The sequence below is a fragment of the Colius striatus genome, chromosome 7, assembly GCF_028858725.1.
Source record: "Colius striatus isolate bColStr4 chromosome 7, bColStr4.1.hap1, whole genome shotgun sequence".
In the NCBI taxonomy this organism is placed as follows: Eukaryota; Metazoa; Chordata; class Aves; order Coliiformes; family Coliidae; genus Colius; species Colius striatus.
The window spans coordinates 35,845,043-35,861,935 of record NC_084765.1 but is presented as its reverse complement, the minus strand read 5'-3'; the positions used below and the strand labels follow the sequence as shown (position 1 = coordinate 35,861,935).

The 16,893-nt window shown below is 53.7% G+C and overlaps 1 protein-coding gene across 2 annotated transcripts; it reads right to left on the bottom strand.

Moving 5' to 3' along the window:
- Window positions 1-13,690: 13,690 nt before the first annotated feature.
- AEN (apoptosis enhancing nuclease) lies at window positions 13,691-16,358 on the bottom strand. 2 transcript variants are annotated; one of them, XM_061999738.1, is made up of 4 exons: window positions 16,313-16,358; window positions 15,284-15,912; window positions 14,813-15,013; window positions 13,691-14,445 (listed from the first exon to the last, which is right to left on the bottom strand). In XM_061999738.1, exons 2-4 carry the CDS (start codon window positions 15,908-15,910, stop codon window positions 14,242-14,244), a joined length of 1,032 nt encoding a protein of 343 aa, XP_061855722.1. In that variant the 5' UTR covers window positions 15,911-15,912; window positions 16,313-16,358; the 3' UTR covers window positions 13,691-14,241. The 2 variants fall into 2 exon arrangements, with proteins under 2 accessions (XP_061855722.1, XP_061855724.1); XM_061999740.1 differs by lacking the exon at window positions 16,313-16,358 and adding an exon at window positions 16,171-16,187.
- Between the last annotated feature and the right edge of the window lie 535 nt (window positions 16,359-16,893).

The window sequence follows — 16,893 nt, the reverse complement described above, 5'->3', positions numbered from 1 at the left end:
GTGTCTCTTAAGAGAAAGCTTTTAGTTCCCAGTTTTCATGAGGCAGGTATAGAGAGGTTTGATTGAAGTGTCTACCAGCCAGAAAACAACCCCTTTCCAGTTAAATTCAGACACCTGCAGCTGGTGAGTCAGCTGGTGCTGAGCCCTGACTGCTGCTTTACTGGCCAAAGCAGTCTCACCTGGGTGCCTGCTGCCTCTAGGGCCTTTTGCCTCTTGTAGATAGCAAATTCACTCAGCTAAGCCAGAGGAAGACACATGCAGGCAAAGCCCACAATATGTTGTATTCCCTACAGCCAGCTCTCCCCTCTAAGAAAAACCCCATCCCAGCTGCTGGCTCCTGTGCAACGCAGAGGAAAGCTCATTTCCAGTAGGACAAATCCACACTGCAGTGGGTTTCAGCATCTCCAGCACAAACCAAGGAAGCTGAATTAATTTTTCAGGCATTTCTGGAATTTCAACTATTTCAGCAAGCAGCTGTGCCCTGTCACAGGTGCTCAGTGCTACGGGCTGGTGAGAAGCAAGCTGATAGCACAGCAGAGAACAACACAGGGTGGGAAGGGCCAAGGCCACCCTGCCAGCACCTCAGGATTTCTGCCACTCTCTGAAACATTGAAGTGGACCCAGCAGCAAGAAACATTTTGTCCCTGGCTGATAACACATCCTTTCTCAGAACTCTTCCTGCTGCCAAGCTTTAAATCTTGCTGTTGGGGCCATCTGAGCTTGCAGCAGCTCCCCTGGCAGGCTGTCTGGGGCCAAGGCCCCCTGTGTGGCTGTCTGGGGCTGAGGCCTCCTGTGTGTGACAGCACGCACAGAAGCTCTGTGGCCCATCAGAAGAGACATTTCTCTAAAGGGTGGAACAGGCTAGGAAAAAAAAAAAGGTGAAATCAGTCCTCTTCAGGGTTTTCAGGGGTGTAATAAAAGTCCCTGTGTCCTGGATGCCAAGGAGGTCTGGGGATGGGGGAAGAGAGGGTGAAAGTGAATTAAATGAGCCTTTCAGGAGCAGAGAGAGCACTTAATCTTCTCCAGCCCCTTTAGTGCAGATGCTGTTGGAGCCTCCCTGCCATGACAGCCAACAGAGCTCAGCCCACATTGTCTTTCCCAGACGTGGTGCAGAGGAGGGCTGAGCTGGCGGAGAGGAGCAGGGCAGGAGGGGAAGGCTGTGTGCTGGCTTGGGAAAGAGTGGCCAGCTTAGACACACAGGGCAAAGCTGCAAGCACGGTGTGTCCAGGAGTGTAGTGACAGCATGTACCTCACCTTCAGTTGAAACAGTGCTCGCCTTGGCATTTGGATACCTCTGTGCCAGGTTCACCCACCTCTAAGTAAGATCTGCAACTGAGTGGGATGGGTTGCTGGTGGAGGGAGCATAAGGCTGGGGATTGAAAGCATTTCTATCCAGAAGTCACGTTTGCATGTGGTCACCAATGATGCCAGGAGGGACCAAAGCCTGGAACCCAAGCAGAGGGAAGAACCAGGCAGACACTTGTGTTATATGGCTGGGGCACAGACAGTGCTCTAGGCAGTGCCAGTAGGGATGAGGAGTGGGCTACACATCTCCAGCTGTGCACTTCTCCCACAGAGGCAGCAGAACCCCTGCTCACCGCTGCTGTGCCTCCTGACTACATCTGCCCAGCATTCCCCTCTTGAGCCCCTTGCCTCACCCAGTGAAGTTTTAGGATGCTCTGGCACCCATTGATATGGAGACATAAGGGCATGAGGAAGGCTCTGAAGGGCACAGGCTGGCACATTGCAAACCTCAGCCACAACCACAGCCCTGCTGACCCTTCCTCAAGGGAAAGCCCTTGATCCTTGGTTATCCTGCTCAAGGCAGCTGTGGCTTTGAGCATATATAGCTCTCAATAGCAGTGCTGTACTATCAGCAGTGCTTCTGTACCACAGCTCTCTCCCATGACTCTATCCCAATAGCTCAGCAATGCCTCTGGGTTGGATTTTACTTTGCTACAACTGTCCTTCTGCCCTAATCAGTGAAGGATATTTTGCTCCTTTGATTAAAAAAACCACTTAAAACCTGCAAGACCTGCTGACACCCCAGCATAGGGTGCTTGCACAGCATGCAGGCTAAGAGTCACCTCTGAAAGACAAACTCCTTGGGACTTACATCCCAGCACACCCCTTAGAAAACACATTCCCAGCGCAAATAGTCATCATTTTCCTAGAAGGAAAATAGATCCCCAAATGAGACTTCTCTGATAAGACTACAAGAAGAAAATGGCTAAAACTACTTCAGAGTGAACAAGCCTGCCTAGCAGGCTCACATGAAGAAACCATTCCCCCTCCTCCTCCAGCCACCCTGGGCTCCCACATGCTCACTTAAAACAGCACCAGAGGCAGCTCCTGCTTTATTTAGGACTGAGGCTACAGGTGAGCCAGCATAGCTGAGCCTGGCCAGTTCAGTCTGCCCAGCTCAGCAGCAGGGCTATATAAGACCAGGTTCAGGAGAGGCTTCTTCCTTTTGTGTAAGGATTTAGGTGATGGGGGAGGAAAGAGAAGTATTTTTTTTTGTTGAGGCTGCTGGTGTACAGCCAGTAGTACCTGTAGAGGCAGGGAAAATCATGCTGAAGTGCTGCAGAGCTGATGAGTACTAGGGAGACCTAAAAATAAACACCTTTGGATTATAAGGACTTAAAAGAAAGCTATTCCTTAAACAGTTAGTAGCTGCAGCCTAGGGTCAGCAGTGCCTTCTACCTGAGGCTGTGTGAACTAAGAACATTAATTGAGCCTCCTGGGTATGTAAGCCTCTTATCTGCTTATACCTAGTGCTTTATCTGAGCTGGGGAAAAAAAAGATTATTAGCTACTTTTAATGAACAGCAGTAGGATGTGTATGCTCACACACTCTTTGCTGCAAGATGCTTCCTTCTCTCTGTTTCTCTTTAAAAGTGTTAGCTTTTTGGGATATGAGCCAAGACTTCAAAAGCGGTGTAGGTGTCAGACGAAGGGAGATGGCTCCTATTCATCATGGAGGAGGTTGAGGGTGCTCTCAAAGCTTCTGCTTGGCTCCTTAATCCTGCAGGTGCTTCTCAGTTTCTCAGATCTGACATCTCAAAGCTGTCGTGTGGGGTTTTCCCTGCCTTTCTGTCTCGCTTTATTTAGTGGGGCAGCCTTGGAAACTCCTTTCCTTGGCACCTTGTTGGGCCTGGGCTCTGTGTCTGGGGTGCACTTCAGAAGTGGGAGGTGGATGGGGGCACAGAGACCTCAAAGATGGTTGTGGTGGGATTGAGGTTAGGCTTTGGGTAATTTCAATGCAACTTGTAGGCTATGAAAGAGCTTCTGTAAGACCCAAGTTCCTACGCTGGAGAGCAGCATATGTTGGTCTGGGTTGTGCTTATGGCCTGGGGAGGGGGGCATGGCTGTGGTGGGCTGGCTGGGAGCTACCCACAGGTTTGCCCTATGCTTTTTAGGGAACACAGGAAGCAAAACAGTGTGAAATTAACACCATGCTGATGCCAGCCCAGAGCTGCCCTCCACCTCTTGTCTCCATCAGAGCAGAGGAAGTGCTGGATCACCAGCCCCAAGGGCCTGGTGCCTGGAGAAGGAAGCTGATAAGGAAGAGCCTATCTTCTGGAGCAGATTAAACACCCCTGGGCTGGAGTTTCCCAAGGCAGGCTGTCGCCAGCAAAGGGCTCACAGGAGCCCTATCTTCCCTCCTGCTGCCAGCCCTGCCTGTCACCCTGCTGCTGGCATGCCTCCTGGTGTGATCCCTGCTCCTCCTGATCCAAGGGTGACTTCCACCAGCTGCTGCCTTTAATGTCTCACAAAGCTGTGTTTGCTTTTCAGATTCCCTTTCCTGATTGTTTTGAAAGACAGATGCCCTCTGCCCTTGCTTCTGCTCCTTCTAAAAGCCACGGCTTTTCTTGCTGCTAGTGGGCTGTAAACATCTTCCCTATTACAAACGTGCCCTTTCAGTTGCTCTCTGGCTCTAAGCCATGTTGCTTTTTTTGCTTCTCTTTGGAAGCTGATTCTCATTTATTGCCCTCTTCTCCATAAGCTGCTAGTGCTGGCCAGGAGAGGTGGGGTGATCTGCACTCTCTGAAGCTATGCTTCCTAACTAAATCACACCTGGATCCACTGCTAACCTTAAAGATGCTGTACTTCAGAGAGGATCCAGGCCAGAATGAGGGCTTGAGAGTGCTGTGGGGCCTTCTCCTTGTCCTGCCATTGCAATTGGACCCAGAGGCTAATTGAGAACTTCAGCCATAGGGAACCAGCAGCACCCTGGCTCAGCCAAAGTGATTTATAAGCAAGAGCAGGGTGAGATGCAGAAGAGCAGATCCCAAAATTGGCTTATCTTCTCTGCTCATGCCTATGTTCAACCCATGGCTTTGACCAGTCCCTCTCCCTGCCAGGGACCCAACACACCATAAAGCTGGCCAATGATGGAGCCAGAGGCAGAGGGCAGGCACCTTGCAGCTCTGGTTCTTGGCCCCAATCCTCCTGTAAGAGGCTGATTCTTCCCAAAACCCTTTAATCATTTTTCAGCTCCATTCTCAACTCGATTCATCCAAGCTGCCTGTCCTGCTGCATCTGAAGGCTGATCCAAAACCCCTCTCACATGTCTCGCTTCTTGTCCCTGCTTAGCTGCTTTTGTACTTAGGAAGCAGGGTGGGGGCAGTAAAACCCCTGTAACCAAGGATCTCAAAGCGGTTTGCAAACCTCTCTTCTCCCCACTGTGATGATGCTTATTCTGGTGGTTGGAAAATTGAGTCAGGGAGCATCAATGGAGTTGTGTGCATTTCTAATATCAAATGCCTGGCAGTGCCAGAGCATCACTGATTTGCAGGATCCCCAGTGCACATCCTGCCTTTCTGCTCCTTTCCTTTACCCCACTAACCAGCTCCTGTGGTACAGAACAGGCTGTGGTTGGCAGCAGTGCCTAACAGTGCCAACCCCTGGAGTGGTGACAATCCTTCAGGTGGGGGGTTGAGGATATAGAGGAGGGGGGGAGGGTTGGAAAGAGGCAAAGAAGTGCAGCAGTGAGAAAGCTCTCTTCCAAAAATTATATATATGATTAAAAAAAAAAAGAACCCAAAAGCTGCAGCTAAAAAGGCAGCTTGAAGAATGAAACTGCTGGAGTTTTCCGAGAAGACTCCCAAGATGCACAATGGGAACATCTGTACCTCAGCCAGTGCCTTGGAAGAGTCTCAGGCCACAGAACAGGACTGGCATCAGTCCCCTACATCCCTGCCTTGATACTACCCTCTCCCTCAAAACCCCTGCCTCAGCACATCTCCTTCTGCCATGTCGTAAATCCCCTTTCCCACATCTCCTCTGAGGGTTTGAGCAACTGAGCATCCTGTGGCAGGAGCAGGGGAGAGGGAGGTTTGGCCCTGGGAACAACCATCCTCTGTGCTGCCTGTGAAAAGCAGTTTCATAAGGCTTTTGCTCAAAATGGGCTGTTATCAGGATCTGCTGAGCTCCCGGGCACGGAGAGACAGGCCAAGAAGGTGCACACATGTGTAGTGTCTTGGTGCTGGCACCAGTGTTTTCCAGCCTCAGGGGATGCAGGCAGCCAGGATGGATCCTGATCCTGCCTGTGAAGGCTATTGGGGCTGGGGAATGGCTGGCTGTGCCCCTGCCTTCAAACCTGGTGCCTGCTCTGAAGAGAGGGTGAGTGTGTGCCCAAAGTCCCTGGCAAAGCCTCGTGGATTCTGCTGCAGCAATTCCTGTGCACGGAGCTGTTGGGAGGTGAAATGGGTTCCTTGGAGGTTGAAGCAGTGGCCTGAGATGGGAAACACTTGGGAAGCATAAGTTCAAAGGAAAACTGGTTCTTCTTAAACCCTTTCCCCATCAGCTGCCTCTTTCTCTCTTCCCGCACCTACTGCCCGTTTCCTCCCTGAGGTCTCGGTGCTTGCCTGGTGCCATCAAATGAGCTTTGAGAGGAGACAGCCCACTCATGCCAAACATTTCCCACCTCCTGGGACAGGAGGCAGTGGTCAGCCCTGGCTGGACTGAGCTGCAGTCCCTGGTCAGCCTCTCTGTGAGGGCATCAGTGCTGTGGCTCAGTTGGGAGAGCTGAAGAAGGGAACCTGCTCCAGGAATACAAACTGGGGCTCAGGTTTAGCCCACTTCATGCTTGCACAGGATGAGCTGGGGAGGCTCAGGGATGGAGGAGGAGACAGCTCTCTGGATGCTCCCCTCTTGTCTTTGTGCCCATATTCATTCATTGCATGATGAATTAGTGGATTTCTTTTCCGGGGAACCTGCTGAGATGAGTCAAAATGAGACACATTTAACAATTCCTGTGATCTCTTAATGAAAAATCCCCCTGTTTGAGCAGGCTGGTAGAGACTTGGTTCCCTGCAGCAAGTTTTCTCTACTGAGCAAACATGGAAAACACACTCATGTCCAATGGCTACTAAACCAGCTCCTTGGTGAGGGGGTGCTCTGAGCTTGCACAAAGTAAACTAAAGAGGTGCCAAGGGTGTGTAGCTTTACTGCAGCAATTCTCCTGACACCAGACTGAGGTGCTAAATGTGGGGTTTTATTTTCAGACTGAAGGTAGTGGATTTTCAGGTCCTTGGGCACGAAAGGGCAGATCTGTCTCCTTCACAGAGGTGAAGGTCTCTGAGGGTGAGTCAGTGGGGAGGAAGGTGCTGCTTCTTTAGAGGTGGGATGAACTGGTGTCTGTCCAAGGCAGGAGTATCATTTGGTCATTGAAGAGCAGTCACCATGCAGGTACTTGGGACTGAATTCCCAATTTAAGAGTTTGGCTTGGTCAAGCTTTCCTCCAGTGAGGGAGACCTGGAAGATCAAAAGCAGGCTCTGTGGGCTATTGTTGTGTCTATATGCTTATTCTCCATCTTTGTCCCCAAAATAAGAGATGCTGTGAAGACCTCAGAGTGACATTTTACCCTCTTTTACATCTGTTTATTGGAGCCAATGATGCCATAGTCCAAAAGGACCTGCGTCCTGCTGACATTAGTTCCTGGTGTTATTTCCAGCTCCACGTGCCCAGCATCCAAAAGGACTCTTTAAAAAAAATAATGGCTATAAAAATAAAATTAAAAAAAAATAGGTGCAGTCCTTGACCTTGTGGCTCAGATCCTGACATCTGGACAGCTCTGCAGGACCCCAAGCAGCGTGAGTCTCTGCACATGGGCAGGACTCAGAGTTTGCCTGCAGCAGGCTGGAGATGAGCAGAATCAAGAAACCATTTTTGGAGCAGCTTTCTCATCCAGAACTGCATATTAATGTCATCTTAAAATGACAGAAAACGCTGCTCTGTGTAGCTTTGGCTTTGATCTTTTGCATCATTCTGCTGTTATAAGAGACTAGAAGATTAAGGAGGACGCTGGCACATGCTATTGGAGTGGCCTTGTGTGACTTGGCCCCTGGACTTTGGCCACTCATGGCTGGGATCCCATCTTACAAAAGGCAGGAGTGGTTTCTAATGGAAGAGAGAGAGTCTATATCCCAGCCAGGTGAAGGCCAAATGCAAACAGTGACCTCCTGGGATGGCAAACAGACCTGGTGCTGACCTGCAGCAGCCCTGACTGTTCCTGCCCCATGGATGCTCTGTATCCCTTTTCCATAGCATCCTCCTGCTCATAACAGACACAGACAATGTTCTTTTATGCCCATTGACTTACATTCTAAAGGCAGAAATATCCTCCTAGTAATGCTAACGTGTGTTAGCTTGTCTTCCCTCTTGTTCTTCCCTGTGCTGGAGCTGCTGGACTGCTGCTGTTCATGGGCTATTTTGTGGACAGTTGTGGATGGTTAGTTACTATTTTACTCAAATGCATCCACCATGGAATTGCCTCTTTGTCTATCCCATCTCCTCCTGTCTTGGGGATGCAAACTGCCTTCACAGTGGTAGAAATGTGAAGTGCTGATGAATGCAAACATACCTGGGGTGTGGGAGAGGGGCCAGCACAATAACAGAACCAGACTCTGAAGACTCCAAAACGCTCAGGGATTGTATAGAGTGATGTGAAGGGCTTTCACACTCCTTTTGCGCTCGTGACCTCCCTAAAATACCTCGGGGAACCGGGGGCAAAACCGGGCCCCGTCCCATTCCCATCCTGCAAGGGGATAACTCAGAAACCAGCAGCCCGCGGGCACCATCTAGTGAAGAGTTGGGACGGCACAAACCTGGAACGGACAGAGACGGAGTGAAAACGGGGGCGGGGGGGAGACTCCCCAGGGGATCAGCCCACAGGAGTGGAGAGTCACGTTTTATGCTTTTCCCCCACTGCAGTTGTGTTTTCATTTTCTCCATCGGACTCCCCCAGAGAAGAGCGTTTGCCACGCTCCGTCCGTCGCAACAGAGATGCTGGGCTGGGACATACCACACTTGTTGCTCTGTCCTGCTCAGGTGGCTTTGGAAAGATGAGATTATTTTGTTTTCTTGTTTGGGAAAGTCAAATAAATGTTAAACCCGGTTGTTCCTAATGCCCAGCTGTGAAAGCACAGTGGGGCGGGCAGCTGTGTTGTGGGACAGGTCTTCAGCTGAGCTGAACCCTCCCTTTTGAATTGGAATTAGGTGCTTTAAATATCTCCCCCTCACCCCCAGGCTGAGCTGCTGGGGAAAATCAGGCTGAAAGACCACAGGTTTGGCACAGAGCTCTAAGGTCCCTGAGACAATGCAGCAACTGGGGCTGAAGGAAATGCCCTGTCACACCGCTGCTGCTGCTGCTCCTGGTGCTGGGGAAGCTCAGCAGAGACCTCTCCCCATTGCCTTACTGGGAATTGCACACCTTGGCAGGAGAGAGCTGACCTCCAGCTTGTTATTCCCCAAGGAAGAGGTGTTTCTGCAGCCCAAAAGCCGTGCTGTGCCTTGATATCCTCTGCCATTGTCCCCAGCTCCCAGGCTGCCCCCTGCAACTTGTCCCCATGCCCACTGACCCCAGGCCAGCCCCTGGTGACCCCCAGCTGTAAGATCAGTGAGGTTTTTGAGATCTGGCTTGCAAACGCCATCACTAAGGCACAGGCTTATACTCACACCTCTGACCTCACTGTCCTCTGAGCCTTTTTGCTGGGCAGCTGTTGGAGGAGCAAATCCCAGGGCAGAGACAAGGGGAAGAGTGACATTTCCAACCAAAACAACAGCAGTGACCAACTCTTTGGGTCCTCCTTTAACTGGTGATGCTGGAGAACATTCCACGTGCCCTTAGCACTGCACCCCATGAACCCCTCCTGTCCTAAAGTGGGCATCTTCAACAGCTCATGGCCACCACAGCCACCTAATATCCAGCCCCCAGCTTGCCCCATGGCAAGGCATGGGGATGCCCATGGCAGGGGTTTCCTCACCATGCTGAGGGTGTGCCCAGCACCTGGGCTGTCGGCACAGGGGTATAGAGTCATGTTGAGCAGGAGGGCATTTTCCCCCAGGGGATTTCCTTGTCTTGTGCCTGCATCAAACCCTTCCCTTGCACCCAACACATGTGGGAGCAGGAACTGAGGGCCACTCCAGCCCTTCCAGCACAGCCTTTGCAGCCTCCTTTGGGAGCAGCTCCCTGAGGAGGATGGAGCACGTTGGGAATTGTGCCTTTTCCTCTCATCTGCAGACAGTCACAATGGCTAAGTGGCTTGTTTTTCATTAGGGAAAGGCTGTTGCTAGGCCACCCTGGTCCCTGGCATTGGTCGGGAAGGGGTTTTGCAGCCAATCCGAGAGGCTGTGCTGGCAGTTTACACACACACACACATGCAGATATGCACACACATGCACACATGGACACCCTCACCCCTCCTGCAGCCCAAGTGCTAAGCAGCTGCCAGATGTGCCTATCCATTTCCACATCACACCTATTTGCTTCTTCCGGCCAAGCAGGTTATTAAGGCTCCTGAAATTTTAATTTATAGCCAACTGTGAGTTTTCTGCCTTCTAATTTACACTCGAGGCATAGAGGAAAGAGGTGATAGAGGGTGGGGATACCAATGGGGCAGGGGCACAGGGAGGCTGGATCCTCCCTCTGCTGCGACCAATTTGGTCTCTGGTGAGTTGCTCCAGTGAAGCCTCTGCTTTCTGCCTGCAAACGGAGCAAATCATCCCTCTGTGTCCTCACAGTGAGGGGACAGATTACCCCAGCTTAGGGGCTTGCTCTGCTCTGCTATTAGGTACTGGCATTGCTCCACTCCAAGATGTCTGTGGCTTACGTGTCACTTCAGCCCCATGTACTGTGATAACCAGAGCCAGCATCGCAGCAAACCAGGTGTTTGATCAGGGGATGCCACTTTCGGCTGTAGTGCCCATACAAACAGCCACCATCAGCTGGGAAATGTGCTGGACCATGGCTAGGCACTGGGAATGCAGGGCAGGAGGGTCAGACACATCCCTGATGCAGGGTGTTCTGGTGCAGCTGCTATTCTGCTATGCTGCTGTTTCAAGCACCCGATGGGTATCTGATACCCACCCAGCAGAAGCAGCCCTGGGTGCAAGGGTAAGGTGCAAGCAGAGCCCAGGATGTGAGCTTCTCCTTCTCTGGAGATTTTCAAAAGCCTCGTGGATATGTTCCTGTGTGGCCTTACCTAGGTGAACCTGCTTTAGCAGGGGGTTTGGACTAGGTGATCTCTAAAGGTCCCTTTCAACCCCTACCATTCTGTGTGATTCTGTGAGCAGGACGGGGACACATATCCTCTTGTACAGCTGCAACATTCTCTCTATGTGGGATAGGAAGAAAGCCTGAATTGTGCAGAGAACTGTGAAGAATCTACATGAAACTCAGTTTCTGAGTGTCACCCATGAAACCCATTGTGTAGCAGGAGGGCAGGGAGCTCAATAAAAGGAAGGGAAAGCATTGAATTGCTGTCTGCTGCTCAAGGAGAAGCTGTTGCTAGAGAGAAGTAAAAGCTGTCGCCATCAGCTCCCATTGGCTCAGCCCCACTCCAACGACAGGCTTATCAGTTACCTGCTCTTGCAGCTGGCTGGAGAAAAAAAACAAACCTCATTTGACAATGTTTTCCCTCTGATTAAAAAAAAAAAAAAAGCCCATTGCTGGCTTCATGGGTTTGGGTGAATCATTATCCAGGGTCGCTGAGATAATGGCCAAGTTTCTGCAGATTCCTCAATTCTCGTGAAATTTAGTGTCAATGGTGAGCCAGCCCAGCTCTCCTTCACCTGCTGGAAGATGCTCAGTCTCCCAGCAGGAGCATCAGTGGGCTGCTGGAGTGATGAACCAGAGGGAAGGATGGCTGCTTTCAGCCAGAGCAAATCCCTGGCACGTAGGTGAATATTCACAAGCACCTGTGAAAATCCTGATTAGCTCCTGAGGGGTGCTAACAGGTGCAAACGTTGCCATTCAGATCATTGGGAGCAAACATTGCTTTGTTGGCAGGGAGTGAATTGCCCCCACCACCCATCATCCATGTGGGATTTGCTCATCAGAAACCCTCTCTTGAGGAACTGCAAGGCACAATGTTGGGGGTTTTCCAGCCCTTCAGATCTGATAAAAATGGGGATTGACACAGCAAATTTGTCTCTTGGCTTCCCCAAGAGCTGGAGATCACAGCAAAGATGCAAAGCTTGCAGGACACTTGAGCACCAAAGAACATCTGGCCTTTGGCTGCCTCGCTGCCTTTGAATTTGTTGCTAAAGCAGCGAGGATGTTTCAGCAGGGGTGCTAAATCAGTGTGATGGCAATGGGGATGGGGTCTTGGAGGCAGCCTGGGACTTTTTCAGCACTTCGTGTCGCTGTGCAAGCATGGGGCTGCACTGCCAGGAGGGCTCTGCTATGGGCAAGCAGCAAAAAAGCTGCCCTGGATCACAGGGGATGAGTGCTTAGAGACATCTGTCTCCTGCCTGGAGCTCAGCCCAGCCTTACTTTTGGAAGTAGGTCTTACTGAAGTGTTTGGATGCTCTTCAGAAATGTGGGGGCTTTTTCCTGTAATTACTCCTTCCTCTCACTGCAGGCTGAGTCACAGGTTGATAAAGCCTCGTAGCCTTTTGCAGCTTTCTCCAGCCTCACCCCAACACACCCTCGTCTCATGTGAAGCTCATGTGGCTTAGTGCAAGTCCGTGCTATGGGGTGGAGGCACAGGGTGGGCTGGAGGGATGACAAGGGGGAGATCAGCTGGACAAACAAGCTGAGAGCTGTGAGATGCCCCTATGGAAGCTCCCCATGAAGCCATATACCCCCTGAGGGGATGCAGTTATATGGGCCAGGTTATATAGCCATGAGCACAGCATCTCTCTGCTGTGCCCTTCCTCTGAGTCTGCTTTCCTGGGAGCAGTAATGCTGCTGGGGCAGTTTTGGGATGCCACTACCTTCTGATGGTGGGTCATCAGACCTTTCCTATAGCTTTGCTTCCCTTCTGCCACCCTGGGAAAGGTGGAAATGGCAGAGGAGGAAACAGAGCAAAACCTGAGCCAGCTGTGCTCCTCCTGCACCCCCCTCCAGTGTCCATGGGGTTCAGGTCCCTCCCACACCCCACTGGCTCCTGCTGACTTTGCAGGCACCATGCTGGGGCTGAGCTGCACCCTGAGGCTCACAAAGAGGGTGGTGCCAGCTGTTTTGCAGCTTGCTGCGTCAGCAACATGCCTGGGACAAAGTGGCATGAGCAGGATTTAAAGACCTACCAAGGGGGCCACATCTATCCAGTCTGGTGGAGAGTGCCTAGACCATGAGCTCATTGCACAGCCCAGATTATTACTTCTGTTGAAGGACAGACGTGCTTGGGCCATGGGGAAGGCAGAGTGTTTTAGGCATGTCTGACATTTCAAAGTGTTTTCTGAGCTGTCCCTGGCTTCCTGTGCCAGGCAGGGAGGAGTTAAGATGGGAAGTGCAAGACGTCTTATAATGGCACTGATGTGTACTTCAGGTATGTGTGCGTCACCCCGCTCCCTTCCCTTGGCTGCTTCCCAAGGCTGGGGCTGAGCTCTGCTTCCTTCCTCCTGGCTTCAGGGAAAAGCCTGGGATGCTCCAGGCTGGCCAGGGGACACAGGCTCCCATCAAAAGCCTTCAGAGTGCTGGCAGCCCTCCAGCCCCCTCCCATTTCAGAGCCTGGGCAGCAGGACTGGGCGAACCTCTTTGTTGAATGGGTGGCCAGCCCTCGAGGCACTTGGCTAAAACCCCACCATTTTCCTATAACCACTGTTGCTGAGTTCCCTGGGAAAGTGTGCAATTCCCTGTACCCAGCCCCAAATCCCTCTCTGGTGCTCGCACACCCAGCTGTGCAGCCACAGGCACCTCCATCCAGGAGCCCTACAGCAACTGCAGGTGAGCATCCCCCCTGTCCCCACACCATCACAGCAGCCCACGCCATGGCTCAGCATCACTCCCACCCTGCAGAGCGGGCACAGCTCTCCCTCCCAGCCCCCATGAGCAGAGATACCGACTCATGGAGTGGGCACAACCCAACTCTGCTTCTCCCCTAGCATAGGGAGCTCATCCCACTTACTGCAGTGGGATGCTTCTTCTTGCACTGGGCTTTACCAAACAGCTGCCCACAGCATGGGAACACAGGGCTCTGGCTGAGTCCACCTTCTGCTTTCACAGGGATGTCCCCTGAGCAGAGGGGAGCATCCTGACCCTCAAGGACCTGCCTTGTCCAGCCACCATCGGGCCACTCAAAGCAGCATTTCTGATGCAGGTGGGTTGTAAGCCCTGGAGCATGGCAAGGTACATAGGCTGTTTGCCACCCTCACCCCCACCCTCTCCCTCCCAGAGAGCTGCCAGATCAGATCATGCAGCACATACAAAAGGGTTTGGCAAGAACAGAGTTTAAATTCAGAATTGGACAATCATGTGAATAGTTTATTTTAAATTAAGTGCATTCTGTGCTCTTGTTCAGGCTGAACATTGACGTGACCCCGACTTCCTCGTCAGGCTTCATGGTGCAAAGAAAACCGGGAGAAAACTGATTGTTTAACTGGCCTCAGATGGTTTGCAGCCTTTGGGCATCAGCAAAACAGCTCAACCCTCCCCCTTGCCCACTGTGGGGCTATCCCCTTCCCAGGGGGCATGGGAGGTGCTCTGGCAGCCATAGCAGGCCCAGGGGGGCTCTTCCAGGCCCCTGCTCATCCCCAAGCACTGAGTGACAGCTGAACATGGCACAGCCACAGTGCACTTCTGTGCAACAGCAAGAGGCTGAAAACAGCCTTTTTAGGATATTGCCAGTGTCCAAGTGTCACTATTTTTCCATCTGACTCCCTTGTGCTGCAGCCTGCAGCGGGGCTGGGTGCCAGGCAGAGCCCATGGGGAAGGAGGTCAGCAGCCACCTCCACCTCTAACAGCCGAAGGCACCAGGATGGCCTGGAACATGTGGAGGAGATGCTGACTCCCCATCAGAGGCTGCTTGCCATCAGGTCTGTGGGCCAGTACTGGTCATCCATGTACTGGTTGCTGTCTGCACTGGGGTCTGTGTCGGGGCTGGGGGGCCGGGAAGGCAGGCTACGGGCCAGCTCTGTCTCCCACTGCACCTCCACCAGTCTGTACAGCTCCATGGCTGTCTGAGCATCCTCCACCGACGAGTGCCCTTTGCAGCCGACCTGGGCAAAGGAAGAAAAGCTCTGTTAGATAAAGGTGGTGGCAAAAAAACATCCCACAGGTCATGTCTGCTTGCTCCAAAGGACAGAAGAGCTGGGGGTTTTGGAGATGGCAAAGGTTCAGCATAGCTGAGGCACTGCAGACATCTTGAGCACTCTCTGGAGGGCACAAGTCCTCTCCCTGCTTTACTGAGATGCTTCACAGTCAGCTTGGGAGGTCCTGGGCTCCCCCAGCTTGATCACAGCCAGGAGCACAGGATGGCCAAGGTTCATCTCCATCTCACACATGGAGATGGGAGGACCAGGCTGACCACACAGGCTCGTAGTAAACCCAGGAACTGCTCCCCATCTCAAGGTTCTTGGTGCTTACCTGGATCTTTTTGTGGAGCAGGTGCCCAGCCAAGCTCTTGAGCGAGACGCAGGCCCTGCTGGGCAGCCCTGCCCTCTGGTTCAGCATGGGGATCCGGCTGGTGTCACGGGTCCTGTCCTTTGGATGAAAGTACTTCAGGGCTTGGAAGTCGTGGTGGATGGCGTGTCCTACCACAATCTTGTCTTTCAAGATCTTCAGGATCTGGAAGTGTCAGAAAGGGTTAGACAGGCGGCACAGCAAAAGAAACAGCAACTCAGCATAAAAACCATCTTTTTTTGGTCAAATTCAGTTCCTCCAGTTTTAGCTTTCAGGTTCCCAGTATGGAGTAGTAACAATCAAACCAACCCACTGCACAGCCCGTCTCGTGCTTGTGTGTCTGCCTCAGAGTGGCTCAGATATTCCAACCTGTGTCTGGCAAGACAACACACAGCCTTTTTTACCTGTTTGTTTCATTCCTCCCTCATTCCTCACCTCTGCCTGGGCAGTCTTGAAGGGAATCGCGCTCTCCATGTGCCGCCTGGTGATGCCGCTCCAGCGCGTGCGATAGTCCACGATGGGGAGCTCAGGCTGGACGTACTTGTCGTAGATGACGTCCCCCTCGTAGCTGACCACGGAGCACCGTGCCAGCTCGCTCAGCCTGCCCTGAGGGCCGGTGCCCACCATCTCGCAGTCAATGGCCACGTACTTGCCCGGGCGCAGAAGCGGGGAGGCTGTCCGTATCCCCTTGGAGCCGCCCTTCCCCTGGGACAGCAGCATGGAGTGGTGCCTGGCTATGCTGTCTGGAGAGCTGGATGGGGACAGGGATGAGGAGATGACCTGTTTGGACTTGGGGGCCTTCCTGCAGCGCAGAGCCATGCTACCATCAGCCTTGGTAAGCGTGCTGGGTGCCTCTGGCCTCGTCGTGGTGGCCTGGCTGCCCCGGTGCCTGCGGGGGCTCAGCAGCCCCTTCTGCTCCAGCAGCGCCCGGCGCTCCATGAACCGCTGGTGCTTACGGCTCTTCTTCTTGCTGGTGGGACCGCCATGAGAGCCGGGTGGGGTGGGCACGGGGACCTTCGTGCTGGGCAGCAGTGAGGCCATCTGCCCCTTGCCAGGAGGCATCCCTGCGGGAGCGGGCACAGCGGGGCGTGAGCGCCAGAGAGTCCCCGTGCCAAAAATAACCCCCACCCTCCACGGCAGCCCCCCTCCCGAGGTGCGGGCAGGCGCAGGCGGGCCAGGCAGCAGGGCCACGGGGCTGGAGGTGGGGAGGGGACGAGGGGACACGGGCACGCTGTCACACGCTGTCCCCTCGCTCTTGACTCCTCTTTGCCCGACCCCTTCCTGCCCTATTCCTGGTCCCAGGGCCCTGTTCGCCCCCTTACCGATCCGCGGGCCCCTGCCCACCCCATCGCACCCCCCCGCCCGCCCCTTTCCAGCCCCAACACGGCCGTCTGTGCCCCGCCGCAGGCCGCAGCCCCACAGCACCGCCGCGGGTCGCCCCCGGCCCGGCTCTGCCCCGCGTACCCGCCGCGGCTCACACGTGTCGCTGCCGGAAGCCGCCGCTCTCACATGCCCGGGCAAGTCCCGCCGTGGCCACGCCCTCCCGTCTCCCGATTGGCTGGACGGGAGGGCTCATTTGCATGGAGGGGCGGGGCCCCAGCGGCGGGTGCGGGCGGCGCCGCCTCGCTCTGACCTGAGCGGGGTGTAGCGCCGCACGTGTAGCGCGCACAGCGTGCAGCGCGGGGCACGGGGGTGTCTGGAGGGCGCGTGTGCTGCTTGTGTGTGAGTGGGGTGCGGTTCTGGGCTTCCAGCCTGTTCCGCGTCACCGCGGAACGAGGGGTTTTTCCGGGTTTTAGATTTAGGGGTCGCAGGAGTGCACACGGGGGTACCCAGCCCCACACCAGGGGGCACCAACGCCCCTGGCTCTGTGGGCTGTCACTTCTGGTGCCGGGGATCCTCGGGCTGCCCGCTGGGGCAGCATCGGTCTTGCGTGGTGGGATGAGGTGCTGCAGCGTGAGGTTTGCGTCATTCCCCGCTCCCCTGTGGTGCTTCTCCAGGGCAGCCCTGGCCGGGGCACAGGTGCAGATGGGGTTTCAGACCAGCCT